This window comes from Triturus cristatus, chromosome 2_1 (assembly GCF_964204655.1).
Source record: "Triturus cristatus chromosome 2_1, aTriCri1.1, whole genome shotgun sequence".
NCBI classification, from domain to species: domain Eukaryota; kingdom Metazoa; phylum Chordata; class Amphibia; order Caudata; family Salamandridae; genus Triturus; species Triturus cristatus.
This window is the reverse complement of record NC_140581.1, coordinates 698,792,435-698,810,141: the sequence shown is the minus strand read 5'-3', so window position 1 is coordinate 698,810,141 and position 17,707 is coordinate 698,792,435. Positions and strand designations below refer to the sequence as shown.

The window sequence follows — 17,707 nt, the reverse complement described above, 5'->3', positions numbered from 1 at the left end:
AGTGTTCCGGAGTGGTGCTCCAGTAAGGCAAGAACGGAGGTAGGTCGAGTCGTTACTCCCTGGGCCGTGTCTTGCCCCATTGTCACCTGTGAAGGACCCGGAAGCTCTACCGGATAACCATTGAGCTTCGCTTTTTGACTCGGCTGAGTCAAAGCGCAGTGGTGCTTTTGCTGGTTGGAGTCGTAACTCCCAGCCCGACCAGAGATACAGGGACTGCCAGCTGTAACGCACACCAGGAGGTGTTTGCCGCGTTACAGACTCGGAAGTCCACGGGATCGATCGAGCGGCTGCTCTCGGTTCAGTCTTCTTTGCTTGTGATTGGGGTATCGGTGACGCATCACCAGGAGGTGACTCCGCGTCCCGGTGCAGTCTGAGGAAGAGGTTGAGCGGCTGCTCCCTTCAGGTAGAGACCCCGGCTGGGTGTTTCCCTGACTCCTCGATTCTCCCCAACACTCTTCGTGCCCCTCACAGCCTACCGATTGGCATTGTCGGCCATTTCATTTCTGCCCTCTGTTGGCATACGCCGGGATCGGCGTATATGCAGAGGACGGTTAGGACCACCCGTGCTGTGGGCTGGTAACGTACTTAGCCTGGAGGATTCCAGTGACTATAACCTTTGTTTATTCCTTGTATTATTTTTGCCTTCATTAAAATAACTAAACTTTCACAAGTGGTTGCGTTCTCATTATCGTGTCTGTTAAACGATCCTGAGACGTTCAGGGTGTTACAATCTTGCAGTAGAACATCAAATACTGGGATTCTCAAATCCCAGGATCCTCAACTCCTGTGGTAGATCCTTTAGCCCACTGTGGCCTACCATTCAGATAGGGTATACTGTCCAAACCTTTGGGGTGCCTGCATGGGGAAAAGATTGGCTGTGCTGCTTATTTGGGGGGGGGGTGATAACTGGGTAGCACAGATGTGGCATCCACAACCCTAGGTGGTATGACTCCTTTCACACAATTGTGGGCAACATCCTAAGTGACAATGCTTTGAGAGAAGGGTGCCAAGAATGAACAGGACAAGAGGTGGAGGGGAGTAGGGGTGGGTACCTATGGCAAGCCATGCCAGTGGCAACAAATATAGCCTGGAATGCAGCCCACATAATGTCAAATGATGGAGATTAAGTCAAGCATAAGATCTGTATCACAGGTCCTGACCAGGACTGTAACTCCCCTTCAGCACCACTCCAAAATCCACGTTTTTGTTTTTTTTTTAACTTCTATTTCTTGTTTACCAGTTATTATACATCCTTGGTAATCAAACTAATCACTATCTCCATGAATGGTTTTCCATGTATTCATCTTATTCCACAATGTTCTTCACATGCATTACCCCCACTTTTTATATTTCTAAGCAAGATGCCTAAAGTGTGACCGTTATGCATATACATGGGCCCCGTTCTCACTGGGCCCCTGGAATAAAGATGCACCTCACTGAAGAGGCCCAAAAGGGTTCTGGGGTTGCCTATGGTTCTATCTGGATAGATCCTGGCCTGGCAGTTCAGGCTGGACTGTTCATACTGGAGTTAGACCAAGACTCTTTTTTGCATATGGCTGGTCTCAGTCTAGCGTAGCATAGTGGACAGAGTAATTATCCATGTGTGAGATTTATTCAAGGACCACATTCAAGACCATCTTTTTTTTTTTTTTTAGCTTGTTTGTGTTACTACAGAGAGGAAAAAACTGATTTTGCGTGCTGTCTTGACCCCCCCCCCCCGCCCCCCCAGGGGGTGGTTAAGACTAACTGCCAGGTATGTGCCCCATTAAATGGTAGTATAAGCAAGCCATGACCAGTTGCGGCCTTATCGGGTCTTATTTGTGAACTGCAGTTTGAGTCCTATGGCAAAGTGATCTTAAGGCCTATATCTGACCAAAATGTATCTCAAAAATATCTTATTCATTTATGTCTGAGGAACTGAAGGCACTCATGGTATGGCTAAGAAAATTGATGGCTGCAAAATACTGTATTCTCCCATACTGTTTTTGTAAACTTCAACACTAATACAATCTAAAATAATAAAACAAATAATAGAACAAACTAACTCAATATCCAGATGTAACAAAGAAAAATGCATTACACCTGACCTGAATAATCTTGTGAAGTTAAATATACGAAGTAATTACATCTTGTACTTCCTCATCCCAAGAGGTGTTTTTTATCACAATTGCTAATTATGGGTATAGGGGTTTGCATTTTCTCCCACAAAAGTATAGCTGGTTGGCCGCCTGTTCTTCATGCTACTCACAAAACGGTTTCATTGTAGACATACGTGCCACTGATGGGATCTCTGAGACAATAGAGACAAAAAGACCTGAGACCCAAGAATCTCTGCCTATTTCAGGGAATCTGAAGTAAATATAGTGATCTGCAGAACACGATCAAGCCTTTCCTTTGAAACTAACTTCCTCACCATGTACATGGCCGCACCTAGAAAGTATCTTCTAAATTGGCACCATGGAGGGTTTGTTTTCATTGACAGAGAATCCCAAATTCTGCAAAAATGGCGATGGTATTGTGTGGGATTAGCCATGGTATTGTGTGGGGTTGGCGATGGTATCGTGTGGGTGGCCAACCAATGTCGTGCCTTTGCCTAGATTAGCCAGTAATCTACATAAGATTACCATAACTGCATCACCATCTTGCAAAGGGAATTGTCAAAATTTGGAAATGTCACCTCTCAACCGTGGTAAACCTGTTGTAGTTTGCAGAACCCAAAAAAGGGGATGTAAAATGTGCAACCTAAAATGCTTGAAGAACCAACCGGAACCGGTCCCGTTTCTAAGTGCCTGAAGGATATGCCGGAGAGCGTCCATTTTTGAACATCTGTTTTCTTAAAAGCAGGTTTAATAATCGATGATCTAATATGAGCCTAATGGGATCCCCGCTTGTGTGTCAAAACATATCTTGCAGAGGATCCCTCAAGTTAAAGGGGTTTGGATGAGAGATCCAATTTAGAGATCAGCTGCTTGTATGAGACACCACACCTTAGACTCCCTTTACCAGTGGGACTGGGGTGCACAAGAGCAAAAATTGCAAGTGCACTCCTAAAGGTCACAATCCAGACATCACAGCCGTTCAGCATGAGCGTCTCTCACAAATGCCGGTTTCCACCAATTGGTGCAAAGCTTGAACCCTCAATGATTTACGAGGAGCAGTAGTCTATAAAATGTCACACCACTAAAAATGCAAAAACAATACTCATTGACTCTGGATATAGTGTCAAAGTAACTGATGTATCAGAGTCCTTTGGCGGGTTATGGCACTGCATCGCCACACCTCAGATGTCAAGTCAAGTGTATTTTGGGGTACACAGAGCCAACTGGTGGTGGGAAATCAACATTTCTACAATTTTAATATTAATTCTGAAGCCTGGAAGTAATACTCCGTGTGCAGGAATTCTCAGTTGTTTTGGTCACCTGCTCATTCTCACACTTCTGCAGAAAGAGAAGGAGAGGAGACGAGCAAAAAAGGAAGTAAAAAAAAAAAAAAAAAAAAAAAAAAAAGGAGAAAGAAGAGAGTGAATAAGCAAGAGAGGGGGGATAAGAGAAAGAAAAAGAAAGAAAGAACGAATTCTCACTGCAGGTGATATCAGTTCTTTTGGTAACTAACTAGAACGTGTGGTTTTGGTCAGGGGTTTCGAACATAAAGGCAAAGAAAACACCCTGCTGTGAGTCGCTGATACCTTTCTGACATTGCTGCTTCAAAGTGTTGCTCAGAGGCAGGAGAAACAAAAAGCGACATTGTGCACCAATCTTATACTTCGATGACGTCACGGGATTGATTTCTCGTCAAACTTTAAGCCTCACGTCATCCTTCTACTCTGTGGCATAGCAAGAGTGCCAAGTGCCCTTAGGCAGCAAGAAAAAAGCCCCCCCCACCACACCCATCAATGAATGAATAATAAAATACAAACATAATTAGGGTGCAGCAGCTCCGACCTCACACCACTGGATACCACACGGCACTGCATCTGCTTCAGGACGGATAACCACACCCTTGCTTCTACCTGCTGCTGACGGGTTAGAGGAAGGACAGGCACGATTGGAAACCTGTTCCTGGCACTCCGTTTCTAGCGCTGCCTTCATGCCCCCCTTATAGTAGGTAGCAAGGGTGAAGCTGGGCAAACCACTCACTAACTTACATGTTGAGATGATATGGTGTCTTGTAACAGAAAGGCCCGCCTACTTTCTAAATTTTAACCTGCATCTAAATCTGTGTGAGACTATTTTGGAGTTTGAGGCCCAGGCCAAAAGGACCTCCAGCCTCGACTTCAGGGGGCGCCTCGCTTTTTGTTGGACATGACTCAACCTCACAATATGTCCATTAACTTTGGGTTTTCTTCCATTTTGAGTCACAGCTCGAGTAGAGTCTGTGCAGATGCAGTGCAGGCAGGTTACAAATAAAGTTGAAAGCGAAAGTCAGAATAAAGTACTTTAATTGGGGTCATTATAAAACGGGAACTCGCTGATGATATCGCCCCCCTCCGTTTGGATTCTGTCGTACACCCATTTTCGGTTACACCGACATTCAGGTCCACATTTTGTAGAGTTGCACTTTGGGCATGGATAGAAGCAGCCCTTGCAGTCCTCCTCGAGACAGTCACACAAATCTCTGCTGTTGAAAATAAGCTTTCCACGTCTGTCGTACTTTTTCAAAACTCTGGAAAAAAGTAAGAACAATATTTAGAAAAGTGTTTTATTCAAAATGAAGCTCAAAATATAAATCAACTACTGCATGTATATTTTTGCATTTCGATGGTAACACTCAGAGGTGACATAACTGACAGTACCTGAGACTTAGAAGAAATAAATCAATTGTAAACAGCAATATTGTTACACAACAGTGGGATTTTTATTTATATTTTATGGCTTAAAAGTCCATTATGTGTTGCATGCTAGGGAGTCCAAAATGGTTTCTCTACAAAGCTAGATGTTTAAATGAGTTTCTTCAATATGGCAGCACTAACCAAAAGGGCCTTGGGGAAACCCTGACGAGTGGAGGGTAAAGTTATCACAATCCTTACATTTTATACAGCATACTGTTAGGCATTAATTTCCATTCAAACTAAATTTCAGCTCTCAAATGCAAGAGCATCACTAGACCACCACTAAGGACATCTGATGGAGTAGGAGTGAGGGTCAAGTAACACAATGTGAGCTGGAAAGACAGAAGCTATAGCCTTGGGTATAGGTTTTGTGGAAGGCTGAAGGAAGGACCCCAGGGCCGACACTAGGATTTCAGGCACACTGAAACAAAATGAAATGTTTTCAATGTTTAAACTTGAGATGAGAACACACATTGGTGCTTGTAGCAACAATGTAACATTCCACCTTCCCGTAGAATCCTAGGCAGGCACTGTCTATTGCCCAAGACCTTGCACTGGACCTTAGTTTATTGTGGGTCCTGGATTGCTATATTCTGCTATGAGGATTTTTCTTGTTCCATCAAGATCTAGAGAACTTTCAGACTCCACATCTCAGACCAAATTGTATGTTAAAAGCTGGCAAGGAAAGGCCTCTGTCAAGGAGGAACACAGGTTTCCTAAACATTAACAAGCTCCTCAGTTTGTAGGAACAGGTTGACCAAAAATCTTCTCTATGAAGAAATGGGACTATGTTATAAGATGGCAGACAAACAAATACAAATAGGGTCTGAGGGAAAATATTTAAAGACCTTAACGGATTCTTAATCCCCCTTTCCGAATATTCAAATACAATAAAGAAATCCGAGGTCTATAACTAAGCAACTCTTGATGCAATTCAAGAAGGTTGCCAATTAGCAATTGCTCCAACAAATAAAATAAGAAGTAAGCATGCAAGATATCAGATGGAAAAGGTGAAGACCAAAACAGGTGAGAGAAAAGAACTTGATAAGGATAATCAGCATCCCATCATTACACTCTCAAAGTGCCCAGTGTCATCATCTGGGGTACCAAACAACTCTTCTCAACAACCTCTTGTAACATAGAGGAGATATGAACGAGTTGAGTCCTCTTACCAAGTATAAATCAAAGGAAAGAGGAAAAGACTGTTAGAGTGCAGTGCAAAATTTCTGGGAAATAATTTTTTTGTTTTTAAAATAGAATAAGCAAAAGACAAACAACAAGTGTATATTTCTTGCTTGTGTCTAATCAATCGCATTCCTGCTGACCAGCAAACAGGAGCAGTAATCGTTTTCAACTGTTCCTTCTTGTTTATTTTCTTTCATACACAGCTTTTAGACAGGAATGCGATTGATTAGACACAAGCAAGAAATATACACTTGTTGTTTGTCTTTTGCTTATTCTATTTTAAAAACACAAAAATTCTTTCCCAGAAATTTTGCACTGCACTCTAACAGTCTTTTCATCTTTCCTTTGATTTATACTTGGTAAGAGGACTCAACTCGTTCATATCTCCTCTATGTTACAAGAGGTTGTTGAGAAGAGTTGTTTGGTACCCCAGATGATGACACTGGGCACTTTGAGAGTGTAATGATGGGATGCTGATTATCCTTATCAAGTTCTTTTCTCTCACCTGTTTTGTTCTTCACCTTTTCCATCTGATATCTTACATGCTTACTTCTTATTTTATTTGTTGGAGCAATTGCTAATTGGCAACCTTCTTGAATTGCATCAAGAGTTGCTTAGTTATAGACCTCGGATTTCTTTATTGTATTTGAATAAGATGGCAGACGTCTGCTGGAAATCGGTGGTGCTCCAGCCGTACCTACCAAACTTAAGGTTCCTCTATCCCATTTAGAGGAGGGTGAACCACACGGTTTCAAACAGCAGAGCCTTAGTGGGCTCCGCCACTGGAAATATTTTACCTGATGGTATGTCCACTACATTAAAGAAAAATTCCTGCATGTCTTGATAAGTGATTTTTTTATTTTTCAAAAACAAACATTAGCGTTAAGAGTTTGTTCTTGAAAATAATAACATTTGCAGAGCATGCATAACAAACATGATGTCCCTTTTGCACCCTTCTAGCCCAAGAAAAATAGAGCTCTATTCTGTAGTATGTGCTAAACCTCCTACAGGGAGGAAAAAGAGTGCTGGCTTTTTAAAATAATCCTCACCCACCAGGGTTACCCCTTGGTGGCATACTTCATCATAGGGTTGTTCCCGTTCTGCTGCAGAACAGGTTGTGCTGCTACCTGCAAAATACACAGGAGCGCTGAATGATATTCACTAGATGATGGTAGAATAGGCGTTGGGAGTTTTTTTTTTAAAAACGTGAATTAAAAATACCTGCCTGGTAAGAAAGTTATGCTTTATTTCTCCTCCAGACAGAATGGTTAAAAAGTGATTAGATTTTGATGACCCTTCTTTCTACACAGTCTACATGTTTAAAGCCACTCTTCCCCGTGGCTATCTTCAGGACCAAGAAACTTACTTCCCGATTCCACTTCTGATCAGATTTTATAATTATCACAAAGTGTAGCAACTTCGTATACTCTGAATACTCAGATAAACATTTTGCCTTTTTGGTGATATAGTCTGTCATACATCTAAAAAGCTCACGTTTTGCTCCATAGGTTCTCCAGTGGCAAGGAGAGCCTGTAGTCAATCTTACATCAAGGTCTCCTCAGCTAATTGATCTGAGAGCACATTGTACTTGGTAAGAGTTGGGTGTTGTCAGTGTGAGAATGATTCAGTCGATAAAAGGCATATTTTAAATTAAGGAAGCTACAGATTAGTACTTTGGTTAGTTTGTGCGTGTTCGGAGCTGGGGGTTTGTTATTAAATTGCTTCCTTAACGGATATTATGAAGAACAAACTGGTTATTAATTTAAATTTACGAAATAATCAATAATAACTAAACAAGGGCTCCAAAATGTAACTGTTCCCATTGGAAAACAGAAAAAAAAACATTGAATTATCAGTTAATCATTAGCAAGAGTGCCAAGTAACGACATTGGAGACAAAATTAATTTGGTTGATCCTGGCCCAAGATAAACACAGGGAAAATCCAATTAGCTTAATTTTGAGATGTACTGATTTTTCTCCTATGGAAATGGAGCTATGCAAGTTTGCTAAATTTCCTCCATTCAACATCTTCATGGCCTGGATGAATGAAAAAATGTGGCTGTCTAAAAAAGCAAAAAAAAAACAAAAAACAATAAAAACAGAAAGCTCAACTAAAGATGGAAGCAAAAAAGGAGGGTGTAAGGAAACTGCACAAGGAGAATACATCAGAATATCTATCGTACTTCTTAACAAAGGGTAATCAGAAGGTACTCCCTCGGTCGTAAAGAGGCGGCCGGGGGGGGGAGGGGGGGGGGGGGGGGAGTACAGACGGATTTCCAGATGGCGGACGGGCTCTCCGAGCCCGCCGGAAGCTGACCGGAAATCCAAGGCAGATTCCTTTCCGACAGAGCCCATCGGAATGGCTCGGTCGCAAAGGAATACGAACGACACCGTCTGCAGCAGAAGGAAGGGCTCTGACCATTGATCGGAGCCCTTCCGTCCGAGATCGGAACCGCCACCTTAATCTATCCTGTCAGGAGAACCAATTTGTAAGTGAATTAACCTCATGCAAGTTGTGTGACTGACTTAATTGAACACCTAAAAGTATTCCTCTAAATATTTGCCTAGCACTTATCCACATTATGATCTCTCCCATCCAACTGTAATATTTGAACCGAGGGTCTAATTGAACAAACTTACTTGTTGACAGAAAAATATTGGTTCATCTTCGACATACGAGCCCTCTTCTTCTGCCGCCTAGTTTCAGGGTTGAAATCTGCCACTTGGGGTCCTGGGTTTTGAAATGCAAGACATTTCAATTGTCTTTCTATTTGTTGCTATAAAATAAACAGGCCAAAAAAACTATTAAAGCAAGACATTTTTAAACAGATGATTTGTGTACCATATCTTTTACAGATGTTTCCCATTGTAGGCTGGCAAGTGGAATATTCTTTACTTGTGTGGCCCCCATCTGTAAATATTTTATAGTTAAATGCCAACAAATAGGAAAATCAATGCAGTAGTCAGAGAAAATCAAAATGAAAAATACACACAACAGCAATATTACTCAGATGTAAATGTACATTAGAACTATAAGAGTCTACTGGATTAAAATGATTAACTTCCCAGGCATGTTTGCAATACTAACTAACCTGGAGATGGGGGGAGAGTTACAAATGGGACTTCTACAACACATACAAGCAGTCTTTCAAACAATCAGGTCTGACAATGTATCAGCAACTTCATTAAATGGTTTTAGGCAAGAGAAATGCAGGAGATGAACAGTAGATTTTGGTAATCAGTATAATGCCAAAACCAGGGGTACCAAAATTACAAGTAGGTAACTTTTGATCCCATCTGCGTCACTCACGACACTCAAATTAGCAAGCGAGAACGTAAACCATGGTGGCAGGAGAGACCAATGCCTAGTTTTAGGTTAAGGGGTTGCAAGCCAGAACTTGGCTAAGCAGGGGATCATTTCCTGAAATGCCATCCAGATAATAGTGCATTCTTTAAAGCTTGGGATTTAGCACATTTGGACACTGTCCCAATTCTACTTTAGCTCCATTACAGTGAGCAATGCCCATCAGGGCCACTCTTTTGTTCTCCGGCACGGTGAGCTGCTGGACTCAATCTAGAGGATTATGAAGTTGAGAGATCCTGGTCTGCTATCAGAATCATGAGCATCAGGGACAAACAGCCCATGAGGAAGACAACATTGCATATTAAACTCCAGGTAAGCACAACCCTCTCATGAAATGCAGATTATGAAGAAAATGCGCATAAGGGAGACTTGATAAAAAGGAGGAAAAAGGAACTGAAATTCTGACAAACTATGGGTGTGGTTTGAAAAGCCACGTGCCTTGGTAAAAAAAAACAAAAAAAAAAACATTTAAAAAAAAAAAAATCGGTGTCTGGTTCAGAATCAACCATAGCCTGGATTTCAAAAATTCAACTATGGGGTGGGTAGGTACCAACAAGGTCATTGAATTCAGCTTGCTCACAATTGCTATGTCCTGAAGATGATCTCGAATGGCTGAGATCGAAACGCAGTCATACCCCTACAACAAGAACTCTGTACACTTAGAAGAACTCCTCATGAATAAATTATACAATGTGTTGTCAATGCGATGTTTATATTTTAAAGTCACCCCCACATATCACGTCACGCTTCTTGTCACTTTCCTCTGTGAGCACCTGAATTTTCTCTTGCATATTCTCATAAAATAAACAACAATTGTTATTTTGATTTACATGTCCCTGTTCAGATTACTTATCGTTCCCTGATATATTCATTATCAATCTCGACTCTAGCGCATTGTCCCTAATTCGGACATTGCCTTTTCTTTAGACCTTTTTGTCCACATAAGAACCATTGTTTTCTAAAACATTAGTCTATCCCAGCTTCCCTTATTGGGGTCCTCTTGTTTTCCTTACTACACTATATCTAAAAGGCAGAGAGCCACTGGCATCTCCTTTAGTAGACATACAAATTCTGGTGTGGTGTTGCACTTACCTAACCTAGTGGGAGCTAAACTCTTCGACTGGAGAAAGGGTGTGCTAAACGCTTAACTTACCCAAGCCCAAGTTCAGTAGAAATCACTATTCTAAGCTTGAATTATATATGCCTAGTACTAGTGTTTGACAATGAAAACATCAGAGGGTCCCTGTACTCAAGAATAACGGGGTAAAGTAGCAGGGAATACACAATTCAAAATACGAGAGAAGAACCCCTATTAGAGAGATAACCTCTCAAGACCACAGAAAAGAAACAGTAAGTTATAACATTCTTTTGTTTTTTTATTATAAAAATATAAAGTTGTAGATCAATTTTTCTTTTTTTGAATAAACCATTTCATTTTTTGTTCAAAAGTATTTGCAAATAGCCAGCTATTCATCAGGCTAGAATGGACGAAGCAGTACAAATTATTAAATAATACATAAACAAAAACAAAATAACATTTAGACAATAACAATCAGTGCAGTGTATACAAAAGTGAACAGTTCCATAAGAACATACATAGTAGTCAAATACATATATGTAAACAATACAAAAACATAAAAAACACACAAATGCGCTGACGCGCGTTTGAGTCTTCCTTCCTCAGGGCGTTGATGGCATTTCAAAAACATACGGTGAACCGACAAAGAAATCAGAAATAACTAACATAAATTAACTTTTATCCCTCGTCAGTCTGATCTGTGGGAAAAGAGATAACTGGGTTATCTTATTATTAAATACATGATAACTAGTATACAATAAGGACATAAGACTTCAGAGGTGCTTAGATAAAAGGAGAGCTACCGAACAAACAATAACAGAAAAATAAGAATAGGAGGTGGAGGCAGGGAAATGAAAAAAATGAAACCTCATAAACCATTGGTGAAAAGACTAAAGTGAAAATAAAACACCTTCAAGTGCGCCCCCTAGAAGAATGTAGATAAGTGTAAATTATATAGACATAATACACACTTGTTAGGTCTCAATGACTTCAGGTCCGATATCATCCTGAATCGTCAAAAAGAGTCTCGCGATCGAGTTGACCGAGGGATGGGGAGCAGGAGAAGAATTTCCCGAAATATGTGTACACTCTGGTACAGAATAAAGAGGCTTGATGTCCCAAATCTAATTCCTGTTCCACAATGTGTCTCAAGAGACTGTAAAGAAGAAACATCAATAAGCTTGGGAAGCCCTAGTCAATAATTAAAGCTAAAAGGTGTTTCCCAATCAAACTAGCCCATTAATATAAATCGTCTGGTCATATTTAAACCGATACATAGTACTTATTTAGTACACTAGTGTAGTCATAGTGAAGATGAGGACTCATGCTCCCAGAATCAGAATCCTTACGGCGCAAGCAACAACAGTCTTGCTATAAGTCTGGTCAGAAGTCAATCTGTATTCCACAGAATCTGTAGAAGAAACGAGAAAGAACTCCTTATAGGGACGGAAAGGACTAATAACCTAAACTCAAACGAAGGGGGAGTAGCTGACACGAGCAGGATTTAAATTAGACCTAGTAGCATCAACAGACCCACAAAATATAAAACTGGGCAACTCCCGTATAAAGGAAACAAATGCGATAAAGAGACGGACAGTGAATTTGGTTTATGTAAGGTGTATGTAACTATGACAAAAAATGGGAGTAGAAGTAAAAGCTACGGCCCACCATATTAATCAGATAGGAACTCATAGCCAAAAACCCCTTATATGCTATATAGGATCTGGGGCCCAATTCGGCATTCGAAAAATAGATAACCTACAGAGTACTTATCTTAATTTATACTTACAAACACTCGTGTGTAGGGGAATATAGAATAAAAGGTCCTCCCAAATAAAGCCTTCGCTAACTATCAGGTCATAGAGTTCAAGGGATTAGGAACAGCAAGAGTGCTCTAAAAAACTTACTTCATAGGAAGAAATCAATTCGCGTATACTGGGTTCTCCTGGAATAGCCTCACGGTCTCACCACTGCTGGGTTATCGAGTCACTGAGTCAAACACCGCTTAAGTACCGGTGATTGAGATCGTAGGGGAGGAGAAAACTCGCAAGTCTCACCTGAAACCAATTACAAAACTCCGGGGGCATTAGATTTCCTTCCTCGTAGGGCGTAAAAAGGCGGCCGCCATCTTGGAGCGGGAGATGAAAAATAGCCGCAAAACTGAAAAAGGATACCGACAAAGGGTGAATAAACCTAAATGTTAGTCCCGGTATCAGGGCAGTTAATAGCCTAGGCGAAGGCATGTTCAAACATGCAAAGATGGCAAAGAAGTTGCAATCTATCCACCCAAAAGTACTGTATGAATAAACAGTATTCAAATATAGTATTATGTTATGAACCAAAGGGCCAATACAAAGATTTATCTGGTAAAACAATGCAGGCTTGAATCCCACCGTTGCACACCAATGTGAGAGGCTGGCCTGGTGTATGATGTCCACTTTAATTGGTGGACATCATATACCAGGCAAGCCTCACAGGGTGGAATTACTGAAAGAACCACTTTCCGGAAAATCTTTACAAAATGGAAACTTGTAGGAAAGTGCGGCCAACTTCTTTAATCACCTGGCAGAAGTGACAGCTACCTGGAAACAAACTTTGAGAACGATAGTTTTCAAATCTAGGTCTGTCATAGGCTTAAAGGGTGGCTTAAATAAAGCCTCCAAAACCTGAAGTAAATCCCAGGCTGTGAACAATTTCAGAGGAGATGAGTAAATACTCTCTACCATTTTAAAAATGCCAGCCACCAAGCAACTTTTATCTCTCAAACACCCTCCAGGAGCTTCTGAATGTTCGAATAGCAACACACTGAATTCTAAGCGTAGGAACCGTCATACCAAATGTAGACACATCTTGTAATAAATCCATCACATGAAATCAACTGTTGTGGGATCAAGTTCACTAATTATACACCCAATTAGAAAAGTTATGCCAGTGTCTAGCATAGGATTTGAGAGGTGAAGAACTCCTTGAGGCCTGCAGAGTTATTGCTAAGGATTTGGAACCCATTGACTATTTAAGCCCTCTTCTCAACCTCCAGGATGTTAATTTTAGGTTCTTTAGAGGGCCCCCTCAAGACAGGATATAGAAAGGGAGAATGGCGAATCAGGAATCTCCAATCTGAAGCCACACACATTTCTGTGAGAAGTGGGAACCAATTGGCCATGGCCATGCTCTAGCAATCAGTACCACCTCACTAAATTCTGATCTCAACCTCACCAGGAAGGACCTGATTAACGAGAATGGAGTGAAGTTAAACAGAAGACCCAGAGGCCATACACAAGTGAGATCATCCATTTCCCATGTGATTCTGTCTCGCCCCTAGAGCCAAAACCTCAGCACTTTGGCGTTCATTAAAGATGCAAAAAGATCCAGGACTAGCCGACCCCACTTCTGAGTCAGCAGACTGAAATTATCTGGATGGAGAGAAATCCTGGTACGAGGAAATGTGTCTGTTGAGATAATCTGCCCTCTCGTTGGATGTTTCCTGAATGTTAATTGCCATCAGTGAAATCAAAAATCTGAGGCCAAAGAAAATTCCTTCAAGCAATCTTCATCAAGGATAGAGAGTTTGTTTACTCCTGCCTGTTTATATAGGCCTTGGTTGTCATATTGTCACAAGAACCAACATTGATCTGAGGCGAAAAGGATTTGAGGCTATACAGCTCCCTCCAGTTCATCCCTCCAGTTCAATGATTTCCAAGTCTCTCAGATTGTCGAAAGGCCCTAAATCGGATGGTCGGCAAACCAAACCCACCAACCGGATAGGCTGACATCTGTTGTGATGACTATTGGAGCTGCAGAAGCCACCAATACACCTTTACAGATGTGGCAATCCTTCGACTACCAAACCAGACTCTTCCTCACTCGAGAGGAGAATGGAACCATCGTTGTCAAGTCTAGAGAGTCAAGTGACCAGTTTTGGGAGATTCATGTTACCAGACTGCTCAGTTGAGACCTTGCCTGCAGGACCAAAAACACTGTGGAGGCTAAATCTCCCTGTACCTCCCACCAGGAGAGAACTGGAGGTGCCTCCTGAGAAAGATCGTTGATGTGAGCTAGTAGATAGTTTGGACCCTTGTTTGCGTTAATGTAACCAATCCTAAGTTTTTGCAGAACCTGGCCTCTCCAAATCCAGGTTCTGAGAGGGAACCACATTTGACTTGTCTCAGTATTAGGAAGCCAGGGTCTTGGAGATTGGCTAATTCTGGCCACTTTGGAGAGCAAAGGTTCTTTCGACAGAGCCTGAACCAGCCAGTCGTCAAGGTAAGAATGTAGAAAAATTCCTTCCAAATGTAGGAAAGCCACAAACTGAGCCAGAGCCTTTGAAGAAATTAAAAAAATCCCAGCAAGGATTTTAAACTGAAGGGAAGGACCCTGAACTGGTAGTGGCCTTGGCCTATGACAAACCTCAGAAACGTCTGTTTAGATTCTTGAACCTGCACATGAAGGTACGCGTCCTGCATGTCTATGGACGCTAAGTAATCTCCTGGTTTTACCAGAGGAATAATTGCCACAAGTGTCACCATGCAAAAACAAATTGTCTTTATCCATAAGTTCAACCATTTCAGGTCTAAACTGGACACCTTTTGTGCCAAGAACAATCCTTCTCCAGTCTCCTCCTTCATAACTTGTAGAATAGCCTTTTTCCAAAGAAAAGTGTCCATGCCCTCTAAGAGAACTCATCGGTTAACCTTGTATTTTGGTACTTTAGTTACAATGACATCTGTTTTTGGAGGGAAACTTGAAAGTTCTATGGCATAGCCATTTCTCCTTATGCCCAGTCCCCATTTGTCTGTGACCGTTTTCTCCCAGGCATGAATAAACTGTCAAATACTCACTCCAACTGACTCAAGAACCTCCCTTTTATTGTCAGGACTTCTTGGCTTGTCTAGACCCTTTGAAATAATTTTTCTTCAGAGAATGTCGCTTAGGCTGGTACTTCCGTCTCCTGTAGAATGAGGATTTGCATTGTTTTTTAGGAGAAGATTTGGAAGGAAATGGCTAAACTTTAGGAGACATAAATTTACAAGGGTAGGGGATGCACTCCATTATTTTTCTAATTGTTTATTCACTTTAAATCTGTGTGCGTGCGACTTGGTAGATGCCATGCCCCAGCGGCATCTGGGTCATTAACATTCATAACTTGGGGGTACCGTTTCCTCCATCCAATCGCACAGCTGGAATGGCCTGCTGGGCCGTCATCTAATCTTTCCAACTTTCGCCTTATAGTCCATATTATTCCATATTTTTAAACTTGTACATTCATCTTGGTATAACCCTTTATCCTTCACACCCGGAGTAGTTATGCCAATTTTCACAGTTTCTAGTGTTAGAGTTGGGCCATCCGAACCTCTGACAAAACACGAAAAGTGCAAACTCGTCTAGGCAGTGCTGTTTATTTAAAAACCCAATGCATTTCGGGCCACTGGTGCCCTTCGTCAGGGGTCACTACAACAACAAGTGAAACAGAACAACCATTAGTGTTTCAACAATAAAAACACAATTATACACATAGTTATGCATTTGTTAAAACAAAAACATTTTACGATGTATCATACTTCCTATTCTGGCGCTTTAGAACCTAAGGATACTGAAGGGTTCAACAATTTAATAATTAATTATATTCACACCTCGATGCTTCCCAAAACCCAAACTGTGTCGTATCCACATTGCCTTAAATAAACAGGGTCTAAATGTGGCGTTTGGTTTATTCACAAGTGCCTCACAATGTTGATTTATTCAACCTGGCATATAACTCCGCAGCTCTCGCTCCCCATAGATCTATTATCACCTCCCCTCTGCTTCCCCAGCGTTCCACTCATTGGCCCGACATCCTTAACAAACGTTCCTGCAATCTATTGATGTACCCATGCTGCATTGGCCCATTTGCCCACTCAGCTCGAAAACCGCTCGCATTCAAATCAAAAGCCACAATGTTATCGTTACTGTACTGCAACAAGCGAAAACACAACATTAGTCTTTCTGCACTGCAGTGTTAAAGATCCATACCTGCCACGGCCGTTGTGAAACACCCGGCCCCATATTCTCCATCAAACAAATGTGTGTTCCCACCCTAGATCCGCCTCTTATTTAAGTGATGCTACCCTCCCTCATTGGTCCGCAATACTTTACATTTCCCGCCAGAAATACTACATCACAATACTGCTTGTATGTTAAGTGGACTCCATCCCCCATAATCCATTTCTGTGGCAAAATGTGTCGTCTAAACATTGTAATCCCATAACTGTGTTGAAACTGAAAATATTTGTTCATCATGTCCGCAAAATACGTTGTCATTTAGTCCTCTTGAAGGTTTGCCAATACTTATATTTGCAACACTTGCTTAAAAGACGAACTACGATGTACCGCCTGCTGTGTGAAGTCGAATGAAGTTCATAATGTTTCCTTTTTTTCATTTTCTTTCATGCGGGTGCAATCCCATAATGGAGCATAATTATCGACATCAATTTACAAGGGTAGGGATGCACTCCATTATTTTTCTAATTGTTTATTCACTTTAAATCTGTGTGCGTGCGACTTGGTAGATGCCATGCCCCAGCGGCATCTGGGTCATTAACATTCATAACTTGGGGGTACCGTTTCCTCCATCCAATCGCACAGCTTGAATGGCCTGCTGGGCCGTCATCTAATCTTTCCAACTTTCGCCTTATAGTCCATATTATTCCATATTTTTAAACTTGTACATTCATCTTGGTATAACCCTTTTTCCTTCACACCCGGAGTAGTTATGCCAATTTTCACAGTTTCTAGTGTTAGAGTTGGGCCATCCGAACCTCTGACAAAAACACGAAAAGTGCAAACTCGTCTAGGCAGTGCTGTTTATTTAAAAACCCAATGCATTTCGGGCCACTGGTGCCCTTCGTCAGGGGTCACTACAACAACAAGTGAAACAGAGCCAGATTTACCCCTTGCAGGGCATAGCATGCTTTTCGTCCTTAAATACTTTGGGAATCCTTGCATCCAATTATTCTCCAAACAGCATGCTCCCCTCAAATGGTATCTTCAGCAGTGCAGATTTCTCTGTTTAATGGCACCAGTCCTCTGATCTCTAATCCATAGACTTCATCTTGATTTCTCTGTCTGAGAGAACCAGAAAAATTTGCAGTTGTATGTACCACGTCAAATACATGCCAAAAGCTGGGATTGTTTGTTTGTCAAAGTCTTTCACTTGCGATGCCCATGACGGAGCGGTTCCGTCATGCGCATCGGTCGCGCTGTGCGGATGACGGAA

The 17,707-nt window shown here is 41.5% G+C and overlaps 1 protein-coding gene across 3 annotated transcripts in view; it reads right to left on the bottom strand.

Moving 5' to 3' along the window:
* Positions 1 to 4,421: 4,421 nt before the first annotated feature.
* The window catches only part of ARL14EPL (ARF like GTPase 14 effector protein like), a 99,344-nt gene continuing 86,058 nt past the window's right edge, over positions 4,422 to 17,707 (bottom strand). For all 3 annotated transcript variants that reach the window (XM_085640769.1, XM_085640768.1, XM_085640770.1), the window contains exons 3-4: positions 8,654 to 8,790; positions 4,422 to 4,662 (exon numbers count right to left, since the gene is read on the bottom strand). In XM_085640769.1, the coding sequence (XP_085496895.1) occupies positions 4,437 to 4,662; positions 8,654 to 8,790 (363 nt within the window). In that variant the 3' untranslated portion in view covers positions 4,422 to 4,436. The remainder of the gene's footprint in view (positions 4,663 to 8,653; positions 8,791 to 17,707) is intronic.